Genomic DNA, 20,654 nt, shown 5'->3' on the forward strand with positions numbered 1-20,654 from the left:
ACAATGGTCATTTTCATGTGACTATCCACTACTGACAACAGAAAAATGAACATAATATTCCTTTTCTGGAAATGAACCCTTCCAAATCTGCACAATAGACCTTTAACAGGTGGTTTTGAAAGTGAGCATTTCAACTGTGGCATTAGCTTGCCTCTATAGAATCTGTATAATAGGGGAAATTAAATGGAATTATAAATATCCCTGCAGTAATTTTGTTTTATTAGGTTTTTTTTTTGCAATGTCACTGTCACTTCTATGCTCTTGCAGCAGTTCATGTTTGCGACATGGCAGAAAGTCAAAAAGCATGAGAGAGAAGAGGAAAGAAGGAATTGAAAGGAGATGCAGGTAAGGGGTTCTTGCCTGCATGTCAGCATTTGTGTGCACTGTGTGTATGTGTGTAAGGTCACTCATTCCAGCCACATTCCAAACCCAGCTGGGGTGATTGGATGGGAGGAGAGAGGGAAGGAGAGCGTGGGTGTGGAGGTGAGCTGGGGTGTTTCTAGTTTCAGACAATAGTTACGGGTGACAGGAGGGAGGTGCACGGGTGCGTACTGTGTATGTGTGTGTCTGTGTGTGCGTAACAGACAGGTCCCAGCAAAACAATGCTAGGTCTGTACTTCCACAAGTTCTGAGCAGAGGAGGGGGAGGAAGAGCGGGATGAATGAGTGGAGAGGAAGGGAAAGAGGAGGAAGAGAAGGAGGGAGTGAAGGAGGGAGGAAGGGAGAGGATGAGGGGGCAGCCTGCAGCCCCCTGATCCCCTCAAATATCCCCCTCGATGACAGAGCTCAGCCGAAAGAGAGGTGATGAGAGAGCAGAGGGAGAAAAGAGAACAAACGAGAACGACAGGGAGAGCGAAGAGAGAGGGAGAAAGGAGAGAGAATGCCCCTATTTGTTAATCAATCGGCCGTTTCGGAAAGGGAAAACTCCAAAAATCCCCAGAGGGAGGAAGAAGATGGGGGGATAGGGAGGGGTGCTGGGAGGTGAAGAGGGAAGGCGGGCACCTCTAACTCCTTCAACGAATCACGTAGCTTCTCCGGTCGGCGGTTCCTGGGGTTCCACGAATAGCCTCGAGCTATGTAGGGAAAACAAGAAAGATCGGAAGATCATGTGCCTTCAACTTTGAAATGCAGACATTGCAGAAATTAGTTTTAAAAAAGCATGGGAATGAAAACACAAGAAATAAATGGTATTTGGGTGCAGTACAGAAGACTGATTAAGTTAATCAGGCATGCCAAACAAAAGCTAGAAATCCACAAGAACCACAAGAACCTGTAGACCATAAGATTAATAGACAATTTTAAATCATTCAAGGAGTTTGTCAAGAAAAAAGGAAACACATTGGCTAGTTTCAACTTATTACATAACTAAACATTTCCTGATTTATATCACTGTACTTTGAGTGTTTGTTGGTTTTGGACAACTTTGCACTCTTGTGATGAGCATTATTTTCAGATATTTTCTAAATCCCTCATTGGCCGCAGCCGCTCTCAAGTTTCTACACACATACAGACATACTCACATATTGGAATTATTCTTCTACAAAAAGCTACAATATTAAACACTGTTTTAATACTGTAAATATCTAATCGTATGAGCAAAGTCATTAGTTTCTTTGTTGATATCTACAAGAAAATTCACCAACTGAGTTTTATTTTTCTGATCACCAAAGTAGCAAGTCGGATATCTGTTGGGTACATACTGATGTGTATGCATTGAGGTAGTGAAAATATATTACTGAAAGTAAAACGTCCCTTCAAAAGTCCCTACCCCTTGAGGAGAAGAAAAAAATTGAATGGTAAGGACTTTTGCCACTCTTGAGTTATCTTCCAAATGCAACCTTGCAGTTAGCAGCATATATCTCAATGCGTGCATTTTAATTTCACACCCTCTCTTTCCCTTCCATCTCTAGTGGTTAAACAGAGGGAGGGAAGCATATAAAAAAAACAGCTAATTGAATTTGTGCATCTGCTTCTGCCCACGTATATATATATATATATATGAACTTCAGTGGGAGAGGAGAGAGTGTAGAGGCTCTGCTGTTTTCAACACAGTGCAATCACACTGCTATCTGTTTATTTCTCAGTCTCTCTTTTCATCTCTACTGAAATGAACTATTACGAAGGGGTTCTCCATTAAGAATGAGTGGGAAGAGGAGGTAAACAGATGCATGCAAATAAGGGTGGGAAATGTGTAAGTGGGGGGGGGGGGGGGGTCAGGGAACAGAGGAGGGAGGGAGGGCAGGGGGATGAGTGTTCGTCTCCTGATAAGGGTGTTTGTATTCCACTACTGGGTGACAATCAGAGAAAGAAGGCAAGAGAGGGAGAGAGAGCAGGAAGAAGAATAGGGGAAGTAGGACAGTTGACTGCTGAGGAGAGTCTTTTCCAGAAGATGGTCATCAATTAGTAAGATGACTGGTGCTCAACACACACACATACACTCATGAAATCATAGTCTGAGAGTTCATCTGGTGGTAACTTACCTTCACAGAAATGGAGTTTGTCATTGTAATAGTGATAGTCTAAAGGATTGGCTGGAAAAGAAAGAGGACAGAAGTATGAAAAAAATCATGGTGTAAAAGATGCATGGCTGTGTTATATGTACATAGGAGGAAGTAACAGTGAATGAATCTGGAGCTTAAACATCCAGATAACTCCAAAAGGTTGTGTTGGCAACATGCAACCCAAAACCATGCCTCATGGCCTGGGTGCCTTGGGCAAGAAAGTGGCCAGTCTGGTGGCTGGCCTCTCTGGCAGGCAGGAACACCTCCAGGATTAGTAGTATTAATCAGATAAGGGGGTGAGGGGCCAGACAGGCCCAGACATGGGCACCTGCTCTGAGGCTGGGGGGGTTTGGCTCCAGGGGACCCCCAGAGCTGCTCCAATGAGCTTGGGTCTCCCTCTAGTGGGGAGATGCGGAACTGACATTAAATCATTCAGAGAAGCATTCATTTGCAATGAAAATTTTCAGAAAAATACACCTGGAAATCACTAATAACTAATGCTAGAACACTGGCAAAAATACTGATTTAATGCAGTTTGAGTGGTACAGATTTTGACTTCAAAAACAGTCAAAAAGTAAAGACATCATCATATACTGACACAAAACAAAACATTGTGATTAAAGCATTGCTTTAATTTTACAGCCATATAAAGGATTTGCTTGTATAAAAGTGAACATATACTAATAGGATATTGCAAATATTGAAATGTAATTTGTTTTTATTATGTCAAACTAAATGCAATTGTGTCCACAAAGGAATAAATGAAAAAATAAGATGTAGCTTAATCTCATATAATCTACTGTATATCCCCATCTAGTCGTGACCTGAGCTAGTTGTTACACTGCTGTGTGAAAATGTTATGATACTTTTGGATGGTGATTCTGCTCCCCTGCTCTGTGTCTCCCCTCCTCCTCATCCTCCTCCTCTCCTCCCTCCACTCTGATATCAAGCCACACTTTAGTAATCCTCCAAATGAAAGGATTTGGAGCGAGAGCATCGTCTCTCCTCTGAAGATTGGAATGAAAGAGAAGGTAGCTTCTCAGATGAGAGAGGAGGGAGAGAACCCCATGATGAGACACAGAAAGAGAAAGAGAGAGGGAAAAATACTGTAAACAAAATAAGTGAGAACAAAACGTACAGGGTCTGGAAAATAAACACATAAAGAGAATACAATCAGTGAAATGTATTGGATAGAAAATAACAAAGAGAGAAACAGGCCGATGGAAAAAAGGAGGATTAATGTGAAGAAAAATATATACAGAAAATCCACAGACCTGATGGGAAACATGAAAAAAAGAGAGACAGTGATGCATGCGGAGAAAATGAAGAGAAGAGAGGGTTTAGACAAGGCTGAATCTAATGTTTTATGTTGTATTTCTGTGAAACATAAAGATTAAAGATGCGTAGGCTTTTTGGTGATGTGCTGAAAAGGTTAAAATAAAGGAAAAATGTGTAATGAAAAATGAAGACTGGAAATGCATAGATTAAAAAAAACATGTCTTGTGGCAACATACAGTGGCCAAAGAGTGCATCTGTTTTAAAATGTTACTCAGATTCATGTTTTATCATAAAAATAGTATCGTCTGCAGACTGTGATTGTGACCCTGACGGCAAAAGAAGCAAAACAGCCCATCGCTACCCTGCAATGACCATGGGAGAGCGATGTGAGTGCTTCCTGATGGTAAGGGAAACCTCCTGGCCTGGGGCAATATGAGGCCGGACTACATGGGGCCTCTTGCTATGTGATCTAGGAGAAAGTCAACAGTTTAGTTTTCCTATCACTGTGTGTCAGGACCCCAGGTCAACAGGAACATAGGGAGCAAAAGAGATAGAGCCACAGAGGACTAATAACATATGTGTGTATGTGTGGTATGCGCATGTGTATTTAAAGGTTTAGGGTGTAAATCCTAGATACTAATAGTCTCTGTGTGGCTAAGTGTATATTAGACAAAGTGTGGTGAATGGCTGCTAGAGATGGATATAGCAGAAAAACACCAATAATGAGTGTGTGTAGTGTAGCAGGCAGCGAAAATCCTTTCTTCATATATAAGAAAATCACATACATTCCAAAAACAAGACAAATGCAACTTATCTTAAACACAAACAGACATCCAATATAAACACTATTTACCTGGCTCTCCTTTATCGTAGTACTGATAGGTGCCAATATCTGTATCTGTGGGGCAGAGGAGAGAGAGAGAGAGAGGAGAGAGAGAGAGAGAGAGAGAGAGAGAGAGAGAGAGAGAGAGAGAGAGAGAGAGAGAGAGAGAGAGAGAGAGAGAGAGAGAGAGAGAGAGAGAGAGAGAGAGAGAGAGAGAGAGAGAGAGAGAGAGAGAGAGAGAGAGAGAGAGAGAGAGAGAGAGAGAGAGAGAGAGAAAGACAGAGAGCGAGATGAGCATCTTGCTGTCAGGGAAAAGCAGAAGACAGATCAGCAATTTCGCACCGTGGGATAAACAATCACTATCAGCCAGTGGCCTGTCCCGTCTGCCTGCACCAGTGTTAAGATAAGACCCAGGGAGGGAGGTGGGAGGGAATGGGTGGGGGTCCAAGCCAAAATGGAGGGTGCAGTGGGGTATTAATAAAGACAGGAGAGTGCAATGCCCCATCCCACCTGAGGGACAGACTGATTTACACATACAGCATATACATTTAAAAGTAGGCACACACACATACCGGGCAGCGGATGAACAAACACATATGTCCACAAACACATATACAGAGACATGCATACACACACAAAGTGCTGAGCTGAGCTTTTTTTTATTTCTGTGTTATTCCTGCAGGCCCAAACCATAAGCAGTCAGACTCAGATTCGCACAACACATCGTTTCTTTATCGCACTACTGTTGCTGCTGCTCCTGAGGCCAGGTCACACTAATAGAACAGGAGAGCTGGTGGCACACATACAAGACACCAACACACATACAGACACACACAGGACCTGAATACATATGCACCTGCACCTCCACAAATTAATAGTGTTTGGCAATAGGAATCTTGATGTAGACTCATTATTTTTTTATTTGTGCACGCACACGGAGCACACAGACCAATCAAAGCAAATGAAGTCAACTGAGAGGACATTTCAATAGATGTATTTTTTTTGAGTTTACAGTATGTACACCACACATGAGATAGAAGGGGAGATAATATTGGACTTGAATGATGTCCATGAAGGAGACTCCAGTTAAACGTACATGTACACGTACTTGTTAGTCCATACAGTGCTGTCATGTGGATACTACAATGATACTACGAAGTTTGGTTTAATGTCTTTTTTTAATATATACTTAATTTTTGGCAGATTTTACATTTTTTAACAAACGATTAAAGGAAAATGCAAAGACAAAAGAAGAGCATCAACAAGCACAGACAGGGAAGTATAAAAACTTAAAGTACAAAGGTAACGAAGTGGGTCAGTGAGTCACAATATTATCCCATTATGATAAGAGGGTTGAGTTTGCTTAGGCATTGTCCTGTTTCAATCCATGTCATATCATTCAGATATATTCTCATGTTGCGTGTGTGGAATGGTTCCTCTGTGACATCACTATGCAAGCACTGAGATAGCTGGTTTAATGTCTTTTGTTGCTTAAATCCCTTAATGCACCCTGTCTCACAGGCTTGCCAACAAATAGTGTAGTACTATAAATTATCATCTTATTAAGTCTATACAGTAATCCTAATGCAAATTCTAATGTAAACTCTAATCAGTTGAAGATCCATGTGTCAGTTCGTCATCTGTCAGTCCTCATTATGTTTACAAGTGTGATAGCCCAGGAATGGCTTGAGAGTGTCTTAAAACTTAGGCTTACTTGGGTTGTGTCTGAAATCACTTCCTAATTCCCCTTACTTGATGAATACTCAGTAGTTTACACAGTTGCACACACTTTACCTCTAAAGGCTCCTACAGACTGCATTTGCATCCACATTGTGTGACATGGATGTAATAAATTTAGGTGCAGCACATACGCAGATTGAGGAATGATAAAATCTATTGAATCTCATGCTAGGATATCACCTAGCCACAATATGGTAAACAATGGTATTAAGCTAATGATCAACAATGTGAAATAGAATGAGTGGAAAGCCAATGGAAAAGATATGTGGAGGGGAAAGAAAAGAGTAAACTTGTCGTGACTTGGGAAAAGCAGGCATCCAAGCATCCAGTTTTTTTACAGAAAACCTGAGGTTTGTAATTTTGGCTGCATAAGCACAGCTGTCACACTGATATATTAGTCATTTGATGGTGTGTTCCTGTTGGTTGTTAAGTAGTCATAGGTTATAGGAGCAGTCACGCTATGAAATGGTCATCCCAAAATTTCAGACACTATGGGAATTTTGTCTGAGGCTGATGGAGGACTGGGTCAACTGATTTTTTAACCTCTCTAATGTCTCTCTACGTGCTGTCATCCCTCATCTGGAATAGCCTAAAATTGCACCGCATGCACTGGGCTTTCCAGGTGTTGTAGCAGAGGGACTTAACACTGCACCTGAATATGCCCTCCTACAGATCTGAAGAATTAACCCACAGAGCAAAATGGGAACACATTTTAAAACCTCTATAGAAACAAACTGATTAGTGAAGGTAACAAGGAAAATGTAATCTCTTCTGATTAGAGATCTCAAGTTAACTGTTCGCATAGAAAGTGATTTCAATGTGCATTTACAGGCCTCAAAGCATTAAAACAGAAGAGAGGAAAACAGGCAAAATGGATCTGTCTCCTGTGAAGAATCTAATCGACTAGAAATGTGTATAGTATAAGAAGAGGACATTTTGCTTTTGTAAAAAGCAACCTTCAAAATTTCACAATTTTTGATTTGGTTGACAGTTTGGTGGAGTCCTGCAACATTCATCTTCAACACTGCTTTGAGTGACTGATTCTACTGGAGTCTCCAAATGAAAAGTTTTATCTGCCACAGGTCCATTTTGGTGTGCTACTGCCATGTTTCTGTCTGTTGCGGAAACTCACAACATCATCTAATGCTACTATAAATGGAGAAACCAGGACAAATCAAACATACTTATCCAAACAGAGAGAAATAATTGAACTAATTTCCTATTGATTAGATTACTAAAGTTTACACGTCTCTCTAAATCCAGTTCCGTTCAACTGGGCACGATTCTTCCAACTAATATCGCTATTATTCTGGTTATTGGTGGACAATTAGGGTCCATGCACATGAAGCTATTTTAGAAAAGTTTATTTTGTTGAAGCGAAGGAAATCATAGGAAGGAAATTCATACCATAACACCATAGTCAACATATATCCTTTTTTGTACAGATTTTGTAAACATATATTTTTCTTTTTAAAGCGGATGTATATGTCGAAAAGAAGGTGGTGATAGGGTGTGTCACACCTCAGCAACCAGGCCTCTTTGTTCAGATGTATCCATCCCCATTTTTACAAGATAGCAAAAGACACACACAACAAGAAAAAAAACAAACAAATAAGGATATGTCACTGTCACCCAGGATATACAACCTGTCGTACTTTAGTGTGCACACATAAACCAACATGCATACACGTACAAACACAAATACACACACACAGCCAGCCTCTGAGAGACACTATCTTCGCCTAAAGCTCAGCAGACTGTGAAAGACAAGACAGAATGGAAGGGAGGAGAAAACAAGAAAATGGAGAAACATAGCATTTTCATCTGACAGAGGGGGTGGTCTGATAGGTGGCAGGCAGGGTAACACAATAAAACTACCACAAAAGTTCAACTTAGACGGGAGTGGTCATCAGTGAACATTTCTTGATGTATGCAGGGGATGCACTTACTGAAAAGGAATGGAGAATGAAGTGAGAGTGACAATTCGTGATGAGCGGGGCTGATTGTTTAAGCAGAGGTAGAGTGGAGGTGTGAAAACAAAGTGAGCGATGACAGAACGAGACATAGTGAGAGCAAAAAGAGAAAGGGACAAAATTATTGAGAGAGAGAGAAAGAGAAGGAGAGAGGGAGGAGGAGATTGAACATGGTGATAAGTGCTACCTTTGACTTGCAATGAGCTCTTGGTGGACCACAAGTGCAGCTCAGCCAGGCAGAACGCCATCTGACGAAGGAGTGTAACCCGAGTCTGCAGCGAGGACAAGTGGGAGAGAGAAAAGAAACAACAAATGAGGGGAGGGAAAAAAGACCAAACACAACCATAGATGCATATCTTGATGAGGCAGCTTCACAGTTTGACACAGATAGCCCTTGGGTCAAACAAACACATATGTAGACAAATGGACCCACACAGGCTCTGACCAGGACTGAGTAGCAGTTGAATCACCGAGGACCTTGGCTGGAAAAATCACTGTTGACTCTTAAGCCTCTCACATAACATTTGCATTTATGGGCACCAGATATGACCCTTTTATGCACAGTATCGTTAACCTGAATTAAAAATTTGTAATACACTTTTGCCGAGAGGATATTTTTTCCTCTTTTTGTTTCTGTATTTTGCCTGATAAAGCGAGTAGTGTAGCAGTCTTCATTGTCATATTAGCGTCCACCTATGCTATAGGTAGTATAAATTATTATAGATGTCCAGTGCTTTATTTACTCTCAAAACAAGGAGATCATGTACACTGCCCTTGCTTGGCCTCACAATTTTTTTATTATACTAACATTCTGGTCCTAATGGGCATTCAGTAGGAGTCTTTCTAACAATACTTACAACAGTTTTCTCTAACAGATAATTCTTCACTCATCTTGTTAAATCGTCATTATCCATGGCATTTTCCCTGTCACTCTATATATATTTTACGTACTTTTATGAAGAAAAAAAAGAGGAGAGACATACTCTTGCAAAGCACCACACCACACAGCTAAATATTTGCACAATTATTTACAGAAATTCCATACCTAATAACCAAATACTTAGACGTTGAAACTTTCATTCAAAGTCAGTAATCATGATTGTTTAACTCTTCAGTAGCCTACATCATAATTGGGTCTGACCACTTTTCAAACTCTTTAAAGCATGATGTGCAATAAAATCCTCTTAATCAGACCTTGAGGAATAAGATTTGCCAATTTATCTGCACTTGAGTAAGTTAGATGTGTGAATTTCTTTTTTGATAACTCATCACTATTAATACTGACATGTAACGTCCACAAATGGTTTTGTGACTCCACAGCATAGACATACACCTCTAAACTCAGGGTGACATGGAGACAAGTTCATGCACCTTCTTTCACACATCGGAAGCGAGCAATGATAGACGCACACTTTAGCCCTGACGGCTTAAACAAAGCAGGCAGCATTCCACACATCAGTGTGTACTAACAACAAAAACATGTCTAAGAAAGGAGTTAACTCTCCTTTCTTCATTACAGACTATTCTGAGGTCATTAAACTTGTGTTCCAGAAGGGTTGCTCTATGCTAGGGTTAATCTGACACCTCACTTTAATTGGAGAAATTAACATCTCAAACTTTGTTGAAAGTGCAACATCCCAAAAATCAAATATTATTGCATGCAAACAACATTCTGCCTAGACAATCAGACTACGTGTTAAATTTCTAATGTTACACATAGGCCAATGTAGGATCTCTAAAGTGTTGCAGAGGTGTGGTTATACTGCTGTGATGCCCATTCATTTCTCTATGGCTAACGCTCTCCATCTCTGCACCCTCTCTCTCTTATTTACTCTTTAATGCTGAGAGGGGGCTCTCTTATCATTTTCTCTTGCTCCTCTTGGTGTGTGGAGAAAAATCTCATTTTGCCACTCAACCCCCAAAACTACAAGTCCCAACAAAAATACACAGATAACACAGGGTGCCATGGAAACGCTTGGGCTAGCATGGCATGGCAGCAACAGCGTAACGAGTTTACTGACATAAGAGGATTCTTTCATCCTCTCATAACCAGCTTTTTTTAGAGGAAGTCAGCCCTTTTGGAGGGAAAACCTCATTTCAGCCAGCTTTCATTTAGTTATTGCCAGTCCAGCTAGCCTAAAAGTTCTTGAGACCTTGTTCTGTAGAGCTGTCAGGGTCTCAGGGAATTTATGGGAGAATAGAAGAAACATGGGGGTTGACAGAGATGGAAAAATGAGAGCAAAACAGCATGGGCATTAAATGTGTGTCCATCATCCATGTGGGGACATACAGTGACCAAAACTGGGCAGACAAGAGGGAAGATCGGTTACATCAGGACAAGGTGTTGTTGGAGTATACTTAACCATCTCTACATCATACAACAGTCAGTCTGATTCTGCATCTGCACACTGCAATACTATCATACAAACACACACTACTTGCTTTTGTCCCAAACTGACACGGTATTGCTGTTCCTGTTTGGAAAATGTGCTTGTACAGCAAATATGCAGCATATAAAGTAAAAAATAAAGTAATGCTGAACACATTTCACAAGCCCAAGTTCCACTCATAACTGTTAGCAAGTCAACTACATACCATGCTAAGCTTTAGGTTAAAATGACCTAATAATAGGACTTCAGTGTACACTTACCCCACTATAGTATACAGGCAAGCCTTGGTTAAGGTTTAAATATTTCTTGGTTCAAAGATGCATCACAATGTGAGCTATTCACACCTCTACTTACAAGTCACTCCAGAAGGATTTACAGTTTAGATTTGTGAGGTGAGGCTGCAGGTTGTGAAAATTCACCCCTCTATTCCTTTGCTATATGCATGTCCATCTCTGAATTCACAATACCTGATAGAGAAGCATGAATGATAGTAAACATTTTTAATTTTATAGACTTCCTTTTATCATAATGCAGACTGCTCAAGAACTGCAAATATGCACATTCTTACACAATCTAACAATTATACATCCCTGTTGACAGTCCATGCAAAACAACCGACAGTAAAAGTACACCAGTAACTACTAGCAAGCAGTTATGTTATAAAACATTTGCTTTTGATAAATAATAAAAATAAATCCCTTTTTTTCATTTTCTATGATTAATAATTAAACTATGAATGTACATTCATCTGTATACACTCTCACATACAGTACATGTACAGACACCTAATACATGCACACAGTAAGCTGTGCAGGTCCTGGACAGCTGCCATACTCTGTTTTCTGGCTGAGGTTGCTGTGGGTTACCTTTCCCCCTGCAGAGCTTTGTGGGGGTGCAGGGCCAGTGTACATAGGACGTGGATGAAGGGTGGGTGGGGGTCTAGGTTATTGTACCCTGTCTTTACACAAGTAAAGAGGCTGTTTTAACATCAAAGCAGAGGAGGGAAAACATATGAGTCCCCTTTCAAACATAGTCCACAGGAACTGCGACCTTGTCTGCTCTCTGCATCTCTTTCGCTGCTCTTCTTTCACTGTGCCCTCTGGGCAGTTATTGAGTCTGACAGTATGTGTGTATGCACCTGTGTGTGCAAATAGTAACACAAAGTGTCATTGTGCAAGCGTGGATGTGTATTTGTGCATCAGTGAAAGTTGGATCTTTGTGTAAATGTTGAATGAGCAATTCATATATTCAGCAAGGGCTTGGACTATATGGAAAAAATCTATCAGGTTAGCATGGTTCTGTGTTAAATCTGACAGCTGTTTAGACTTTGTAGATCCTGTAGTCCGTCTCATATTAGGGGTATCAGACTTCCATCACTAAGAAGACCAAATAGCACTACCTTAACCTTAAAACAACACAAACAGATGCCTAGTGTATTCACATGTCTCCCATCACACAGTGGCATAAAAAAAACAATTTAAATGACTTATTACTTAACCCATGACCCAACTTTTAAGGTAAAACAAGGTAAGGTTTTCAAGGTATTGTACAAACAAACCGGAACTAAACACTGTTCTAATGAAAATTATGCATTTGGAAAATGTGTTTTGAGAGATATGAAAGGAAGATTTTAGTGTGATGAACCAAAATAGAGATACGGAGTTGGTGGGTGAGAGACATCTTGAATCTGATTGATTTTACCAAATGAAAAATCCTTGGTCAAGGATAAGGGGATATGTACAGTAAGATTTGTAAGAGGAAGGACAATCAGTAGAAAGCTTGAGGTTACTTTATGCTGTAATATAGCAAGACAAATCTTCAAATAATAACAGTAACGACATATATTATACTGGAAACTTGTTTGCAAATTTAATCACCGTACTGTACCTCATAAACAGTTAATTGTTACAACATCTTTTATTGGGACTTTCCAAACAAACTGTTTAAAATGACCTAAATCTAAGTCACATTTACTTTCCTCCATGTCTGCTCTTCTTGCTTTCATGCAATTTTCCTGTCTTCATCTATGTGGAAGAATGCAATACACTCAAATGGGCAAAACCTTGCAGTAATATGATGAACATGAAAAGATACGTTTTTCTTTCATTACACAGTAAACAGTAAATCATCATATCATGCAGCTTCATACTGTAATGTATGTAATGTAATAATGAAGGTGTAAGGTAACAGACACAAAAAACAGTAGTTGTCTGAAGTAGTATTTGTTATTTTTCACACACAACAGGTTTTGGTCTGGCAAACAATCTTGGGAGAACTACAGCTGAAAAAAAATAACAAACAACAACAAAAACAGGTACAATAAACTATTTAAGTCCTGAGTGTCTCCTCAAGAAGGTATGTTGAAATAGACAAATCATCCATTAAGCTTTTACTAGGCATGCTGAACTGCATCATTTAGAATAGTAATCAATAAAAAAACATCCTTTAGTAGTTTATACCAACCTAGGAATTATGCTGGCAAACTAGGAATAAGCAGTTGATCAAAATATGATCAAAACCGGAATACAGCCAACAACACAACATTTTTATATTTAGAAAAGAAAAGCAAAAAGTACTGTTCCTTCTAGAAGTCTAACTCATATTGTGCTACTAGCCTATCTGTCAAAATAATAATCACTATCATTTTTTGGCCCAATAGTAAATGTAAGCAGTTATGTATGGTGGATGGTGGGACTGTATTCTTCAATCTGGACTGTATTCCTCTGTTCAGCTCTTTATGATGTTAGTTATATTGAAATAATGCATGAATATAAACAACAGAGTTCAAATCTGGCATTCATCCCAGTGAATCAGGGCTGCAGTCCAAAGTGAGAGAGACAAGCTCAAAATGAAGGCAGTCAGCCGTTTTGTTTGACATCTTAAGAATTCTTTTTTGTAGGTATGCACTTTTTACCTGGCTTCCTTTTCCTCACTCTCTCACACTCACACATGCCAGAGGCAGTGCTGTCAGCTGCCGCAGCCGTCCCATCAGTGCGAGAGGAGTGATGTGGTAAATTACAGGGTTAAAGAGCTGCCAAAGGGTGACTGACAGAAGACCATCACAGCCCTACCTACTCCAACACACATACACGTAGGCTACTTGTGAAAATTGCAAGTCTGACTGTTTGTCTGTCGGCTTCTCCTTGCCATACTTTTCACTCTCAATGTGCCTTCCCTTTTTAAGGCCGTGTTTAGCATATCATTTCTCAGCCTTCATATCCCTAACCTTTTTAAACATTTCTTTCTCCTCCAGTTGCCTTTTATTAAAAATGCATTAAGCCTTCTGACTTTGTCTGCAAGCTGTCTTGTACCTCTCACAAGGACAGTGTCCAATATTTTCTGACTTTGTTCCACATCCTTTACTTCTCACCAGTGCTCTTTAAACTGCTCTCTGGTTGGCTCATAAAGAAACTTGGCAAACATGCAAAGAGCAAGCCTAAGGTACAGTACAGCCACAGAGGGAGATAGGTGGACTAACAGTGTAAGAGAGAGAGTGAGTACATATTTGAGAGTTTTTTCCACTTTCCACTGCTGCCAAGTCTCAATCACAGATTGCATGAACAGACACATTCATGTATTCAGTAAACACACTCAGGCACTCAACTCAGTCCTACATCATATACATACCAATCTCTGTAACTGCTGATATGTGCTCACACAGCACACAATCACCTACATGTGCATGGGAAACACACTATGCTGCATACTCTACTATCTCTTAACCTTGTGATACCTGGGGAAATGTACACATACGTGCATTTACATACATACGAAACTGTGCATGCACACACTCACACAACCTCTTATCGCTATTCTTGAGGGAATCATCCTCAGTGTAGCCAGTGTCCTATCGGAACCAAATAAAAGGGACAAAATAAAGAAATTAAGCAATGTCTCTGAACAAATTGAGGAATAAGAATCCAGGTTAAACAATGTGGTCAAATGAGACCAATCCAACATAAGAAAACATCATGGGGCTGCTGTGAGGGAGCAGACGATGCAAGTGCTTATGAGTGCTGGCTAGCGGAAATCAGCAAATACCCTGTGATATAAAGATAATAGTACAAGTATCACATTGGCTTCATTTATAACTGTGACATGAATAGTTACACACACCTGCCTATTCACACCTGCTGTACTTTATAATAATTTCTTTGAGTGAGATAGTCTAAAAAAGTGTGTTTCTTTTAAAATGTTGTCAGTGGCCAAGGAGAATCCAGTAAGTCAGTATATGGTCTATGGTCTTTCTTAGAGCTGTGCGATATGACAATACATATTGTGTGACAGTTTAAGTCCCTTGTTTATTTCACTGTGTTTCCAAATACACTCATCATTTAGACAACCCTTTGTACTCCTGGCACATATACAAACAGAATGCAGGCAAAACACATAAGAATGGATATGAGTCAATGTGATGCAGAACATGCTATTTCCTAAGAGGAGATGGTTTGCAACCAGGCAAGAGAAAAGCATGTTGCTAAAAGAGCATCATCTCAACATGATTTGGGAATTAAAAGTCTGATACAGAGCAGGAAGTGGTAGACTGTTACTCACAATGGACTTGAATTCCACTGACCTCTTTTCACATCTATGCAAAAATTAATTCAAATAGTATGGAGAAAGTCACACCTTTATTTGATTTTTGGATTATGGAATCATTGTTAAATTATTAAAAGGCTATTACTTGATTAGACTCCACACCTCTGATTTGTCCCTTCCTGATCTGTATGAATGCAGTAATGTAGTGTTTAATACAGCTGATCCAATGTGATGGGGTCTAATGATATGAACATACGTAAAAATGATTCAAATACCTCCTTCTTGACATGAGTCATGAATTGCCCAAGTGACAGAATTATAGTTTTGCTTGAAATTCGCAACATATAAGTGAGAAAAACCATCACATTTGAGTAAGCAACTTTAATTTGTCAAGCATGTCACTCATGTAATAATAAATATGCCTTTCATGCATTCATTTTAAGGGTATAATCTACTCTGGAAGATTCATGCATACTTGTGTTGGTGACAGGTACAGTTTATGTTGTGCTTTGTGCTGGGAGGTGGTCATTTGTTGACATTAGTAAGTTAACGCTATTACAAAGCTTGCAACGGTCTCAGCTGTCTACATCCATGATAACAGTCACAATATACTTTTGCTCCTCTACTACTGCAACACTGGATACTGTTTGCTTAGAAATGCAGTCAGCTAACGTCAGGAGATATTTGGTTTCCAACACAACACAGACTGCAACACAAACATCATGTAATCTTACAGAGAGAATCTTTATTTTCAATATGAAATTGTTGCAATAAGTATTTTGAGCCTCTGGGAGCTACTAATGAGAACTTCAAACACATAGTTTTGTTCTTGTAAAGTTGTGTTCTTCAGTTTCCTACTGTCAGCTAGTTTGTTACCCTGCCAACTTCAGTAGTTTTGTTTAGGACCTAGGGCGTAACAGAATTCGACCCAAAGAGGAGGGGAAATACAGTATGCGAAAAATAGGTTTCAAAGAGTGGAAGTACTGGAAGGACTGGCGGCGTACAAGAATACAATACTTACCCCCATGCAATCACATTCAAGTACAGTGTGTCTTCTCACCTGTCCCATTACAAGACAGAGGGTTTGGTGGGTGGTGGGCAAAGTGGCGCCAGGCAGCAGGCGGAAACCCTTTCATTCACATGTTCACTCAGTCACACACACACACATACACAAGAGTGAACACAGCACACACATACTCACACTCACCCAGGAACCCATTCACCGTCTGTGAAGGAAGAATAGAGGTGATGGACAGGCAGAACAAAATGAGGTAAAGGTAATACTACTGAGGAGAGGTGACATGTACAGTCACTCTGTATGCATGTGCATATGTGTGTGTGTGTATGTTTTACAGACATGTCAATCAGTGGTAAAATGGAGCCAGAGTGACATGACCGCTGGGTAAGTCTCATTGTTAAGTGATGTGAGTATGTGCGTCCATGCAACTCACAATATGTGCGTGTATGTGCTTGAGTGAGTATACTGGTGAGTGTGTGTGTGTGTGTGTGCGTGTGTGTGTGAGTGTGTGTGTGAGAGTGTGTGTGTGCGCGTGTGTAAAAGAAACCAGTAGATCGCTTGAAGTACTATTCAAACTTTAGAGGGCATGTGGAGGTGAGGAGTTGAAAAGTTTATGTATCCAAAAAGAGGAGGAAGAAACCTACATACCAGTATTATAGCAAAAAGAAATGCACAGAAACACAGATATATTTAATGAGATAAAACACCTGCAACTAAGACTTAGAATTGCAACACTGTTTATGTTTTTCTTTAGAACTAACTAAATGTAAGATAGTGTAAGAAATTCACCAATTTAAGAATAAATGTAAAAATCTTATTTGTCTGTTTTTAATCAAAGATATATAAAGTTGGTCAGTTTTGTAATCTTCGATAATCTTCTCCTTTTCAACATCCATCTCCTGTCTGTTTTGATATTTGTGGCTCTCTATAATTTGGGCAGAACCATAAAGTTTGCATTTCTTTAGCAGGAGCATGGGGTTTCTGTGGGAAATATACTCAACTACAAAACCCAGCTGTCAAATGTAGATACTGAAGGCAAATTCCACCTGAACACATCTATACAGACTGCAAATGACAAGTTCTTGCATTTTTTCCTCTCAGATAAGGAGAAGGAAATGCATTGCAAAAATATGGAACTTCCTAAAAGTTACATTCCAGAAAATGTCTTATTTATGAATTCAGAACAATCCAAGGTTTAGCATTTTTATTTGAAAAAATAAATAAATAAATAACTGTATGAGAAACCAAAAATAGCTGCAAAATCATTTGCACTGATCAATTTTACAGTTAATCTTTGCTGCTCTTGTGTATTATGTGTTTTAATTATGCTACTGGAGTAAGTGAAAGTCCCTGTATCATCATTTTGAGTGAGTGAAATAATCAGAATTGCATTTTTTACATATTCATGCAGCATCAGTGTCTATGTGTGAGAAAGGGAGAAGAGAAAGACACAGGGAGACAGACAGATGAGTGGAGGCTCTTCTAAGCAGATGTGTAAACGTCATTAGAGGAGGTAATGGAGGGAGGAAGGTGGGAAATGGGGGGAAAACCTTCTCCAGCAGAGGTATTTACCCAATGCCTGGAGCAGAAACACAAACAGAGCTCCAGTAATGACTGGCTGAGAAAAGTCGAAGACCTGAGATGTTTGGATGAAAATGTTCAATCAGGTCTTAATCAGGCAGAAACTGGTACACACACACACACACACACACACACACACACACACACACACCTAAAGTGTCAATGTTTCAGCAATCCAGTAAATCAATTCAACCCTAAAACTTCCAGGTTTGGACCTGATCTAACCACTGCTGTGTTTTTTTCTGTTCAGCTAATAGGTCTAATCCTGGGCAGTGTTTTACTCAAAGCAAAGTGCATCTGCCCTGCAGCTATGCCCAGGGGTAGGAAAGACAATACTTCCAAACCAGCAACACAATTGATGGCAGACTTCAAAGAGCTTCCCAGGGACTATCTGCCTCCCCAGCACCTGTCATCTGCGACACGTAACACTGACCGTGGTTTTGTTTCAGTTGTATTTTCTTCTTATGAAGCCGTCACAAAGCTATCATCTTGTTAACCCTCACATTTTGACCACAGATCCATATATCATTATCCTCATAGCTTAATTGCCCAAGTCATATTTTTGGCCAAACTGTGATACCTGCATACATTTACTCTAGGAACACTACTACTTCATTTTCTATCATTGGCTACGATCTGGAAAAAATTTGACTTAGGCAATTATGCTATGAGGCTAACGATATGTAGCTACAGTAAACTGACACTGACAGTCTCAGATGTTGTATCCTGAAATTGGTATAAATCTGAAAACCATATTTGAATATTGTTTCTTCTGCAAACCATGGATATGTACAAAGTCAAGATATGTGCAACAAAAATAGAATAATTCCACGAATATACAGGCATTTCCACATGCCAGTAAATGTTTTTGTGTTTTACCTGGGTCCTTACTCAATAGGTAGGAGGTGGATGGCTGATATACAGAATCCAGGATTTTGTCACCAGAGCTTAGAGCTCCCATACCAATGCCCACCAAGTATCATGGTATGGTTTGAATATTAATAAATATACAGTGTTATTTTTGAGAACATATTTGCAGATTAAACCTAATCCTGATATCTTTTCAAACACTAAGCAAGTGCTTTTACTGGCTAAATGTAACTAAAAATTGTTAAACTACATATGAATGTAATGTCTATGAGACATAGTTGAAATCAGCATGAGAAGCACATAACATTTTATATCAGTATGGGTGATCAAAACCAACATAAATTGTGTAATATTATATGTGAGCATATGAATGTGCACAGAGAAACAAACAGCTGAGTTTAAACTTTGTATAACTTTTACCCAGCCTCACATAAACATTGAAGACGATGCGACCACATGCACAGACCTGTCAAGGGCTCAGAAAAAGGAGGTTCTTTTAAAGTTGTTGTCAGATGCACAGAGCGAGATGGACCCTGGCGTACGAAAGGTCACTATGAACGTCCCCTAGACTTCTCAGTGGTCTTATTTCCCTGTCACACACTCACACACATGCTGTCTGTCACCCCTCAGTCAAGGCCATGACACCTCAGACACCTCTCAGCAGGCTGGTCTCTCTGACAGGTTGACATGGCACAGAGCGGCTGGACGTTGATGGCACTCGGACCAAGAGGTTTGTAATCTTTAGTATGACCTCAGAGGTGGACACTGGTGTCATATCTCCCAGCTCCCCCTGCTGCAGTACCCTCCTGTCTAGAAGTAGAAATAAGAATCCTTTCTATCGTCTCCTCTCAGCTCTTATTCCCTGCCTAGCACATGTCTATCATAGTTCATCACTGTGGGTCAAAGGCATCTTTTGTTTGGCCTGAAGTCAAGGTGGTGTGTTTTCACACCTTCACCTTCCCTCTGACAATAGCAAGACACATAATAAAGAGATAGAGAAATGTAGCAAGTAGAATTGTTTTCTCTTTTAAAAATACTGAAAAACTCTTTGTATTCTTGGTTTAAGAAGACATCTCATTGCTGGGGAAAAAGACTAATTTTACATTTTTTACTTATAGTGTTGTACCTTTTCAGTCCTGCACTACAGTACACAGGATTCTACTGGAAATATTGGTTAGAGACTGAAATGCAGTAATCTTCCTTTTTCAGATACAATTCAATAAAATAACCTTAATTTGTATATCTCCTACAAATAACTTTCGTTTAATTTAATACTTCACATGCCTAATTAAATTGCCAGGATTAAGTAAAGTGTTACGTAAGTGTTGAGTACTTGTCTTTCTGTGTTTCAAGACTTAAATATCTCCAAACTCCCAGCACACCGTGTTAACAAATTGTTACTTGTTGGCAAAGTCAGGCGCACACTGCAATTTGTACCACAACATTTTGGCTAAGAGCATGAAGTTGAATTATTACTTAACATATAATAGGCTATATAATAAGGTTTACCCCTGTGGTTTTTCATTTTTCCATCCGCTGCTGTGTTATTTGTCACCTGCTGTAAGGGATCAATCAAAGTACTACCGTGGTTTGAGACAAAAACATGAAATAAAAAATGTGCACATGTGGCTATCCTCTATCTGTCAGACAGGCTAAAAAAACAGCAGTGCATAAAAACAGTGCAGGCCTGCCCGACACTCCTCCTTGAAGAGCACAGTCATTATAGAACTTGAACAACATAGCCTGCACCCCAAGACACCACACACACTCTGAATTTAGACACACTCACAATGACACACTGCTTATTTCAGTGCTGTGCTCCATTTGCCCCCAAGAAGTTCCTTGTTCACCTCATTTTGACAGACATACACACCCCCGCACACAGAGACTCTCTCTTACACACACACATGCACAGACAAAGATGACATTCTACAACTCTGAT

General features: G+C 39.8%; 1 protein-coding gene across 2 annotated transcripts in view; it reads right to left on the minus strand.

Annotated features, from left to right (window-relative positions):
* Positions 1 to 20,654, minus strand: part of wdpcp (WD repeat containing planar cell polarity effector) — a 78,640-nt gene that overhangs the window by 48,378 nt on the left and 9,608 nt on the right. Inside the window, exons 1-5 of one of the 2 annotated variants that reach the window (XM_030155770.1) lie at positions 16,265 to 16,342; positions 8,502 to 8,586; positions 4,632 to 4,676; positions 2,480 to 2,530; positions 1,002 to 1,072 (exon numbers count right to left, since the gene is read on the minus strand). In XM_030155770.1, coding sequence (XP_030011630.1) covers positions 1,002 to 1,072; positions 2,480 to 2,530; positions 4,632 to 4,676; positions 8,502 to 8,586; positions 16,265 to 16,312 — 300 coding nt within the window. In that variant the 5' untranslated portion in view covers positions 16,313 to 16,342. Of the gene's footprint in view, positions 1 to 1,001; positions 1,073 to 2,479; positions 2,531 to 4,631; positions 4,677 to 8,501; positions 8,587 to 16,264; positions 16,343 to 20,654 lie in introns of those variants that run through there. The other variant, XM_030155771.1, reaches the window with a different exon arrangement.

Source organism: Sphaeramia orbicularis, chromosome 15 (genome assembly GCF_902148855.1).
Source record: "Sphaeramia orbicularis chromosome 15, fSphaOr1.1, whole genome shotgun sequence".
NCBI lineage: Eukaryota > Metazoa > Chordata > Actinopteri > Kurtiformes > Apogonidae > Sphaeramia > Sphaeramia orbicularis.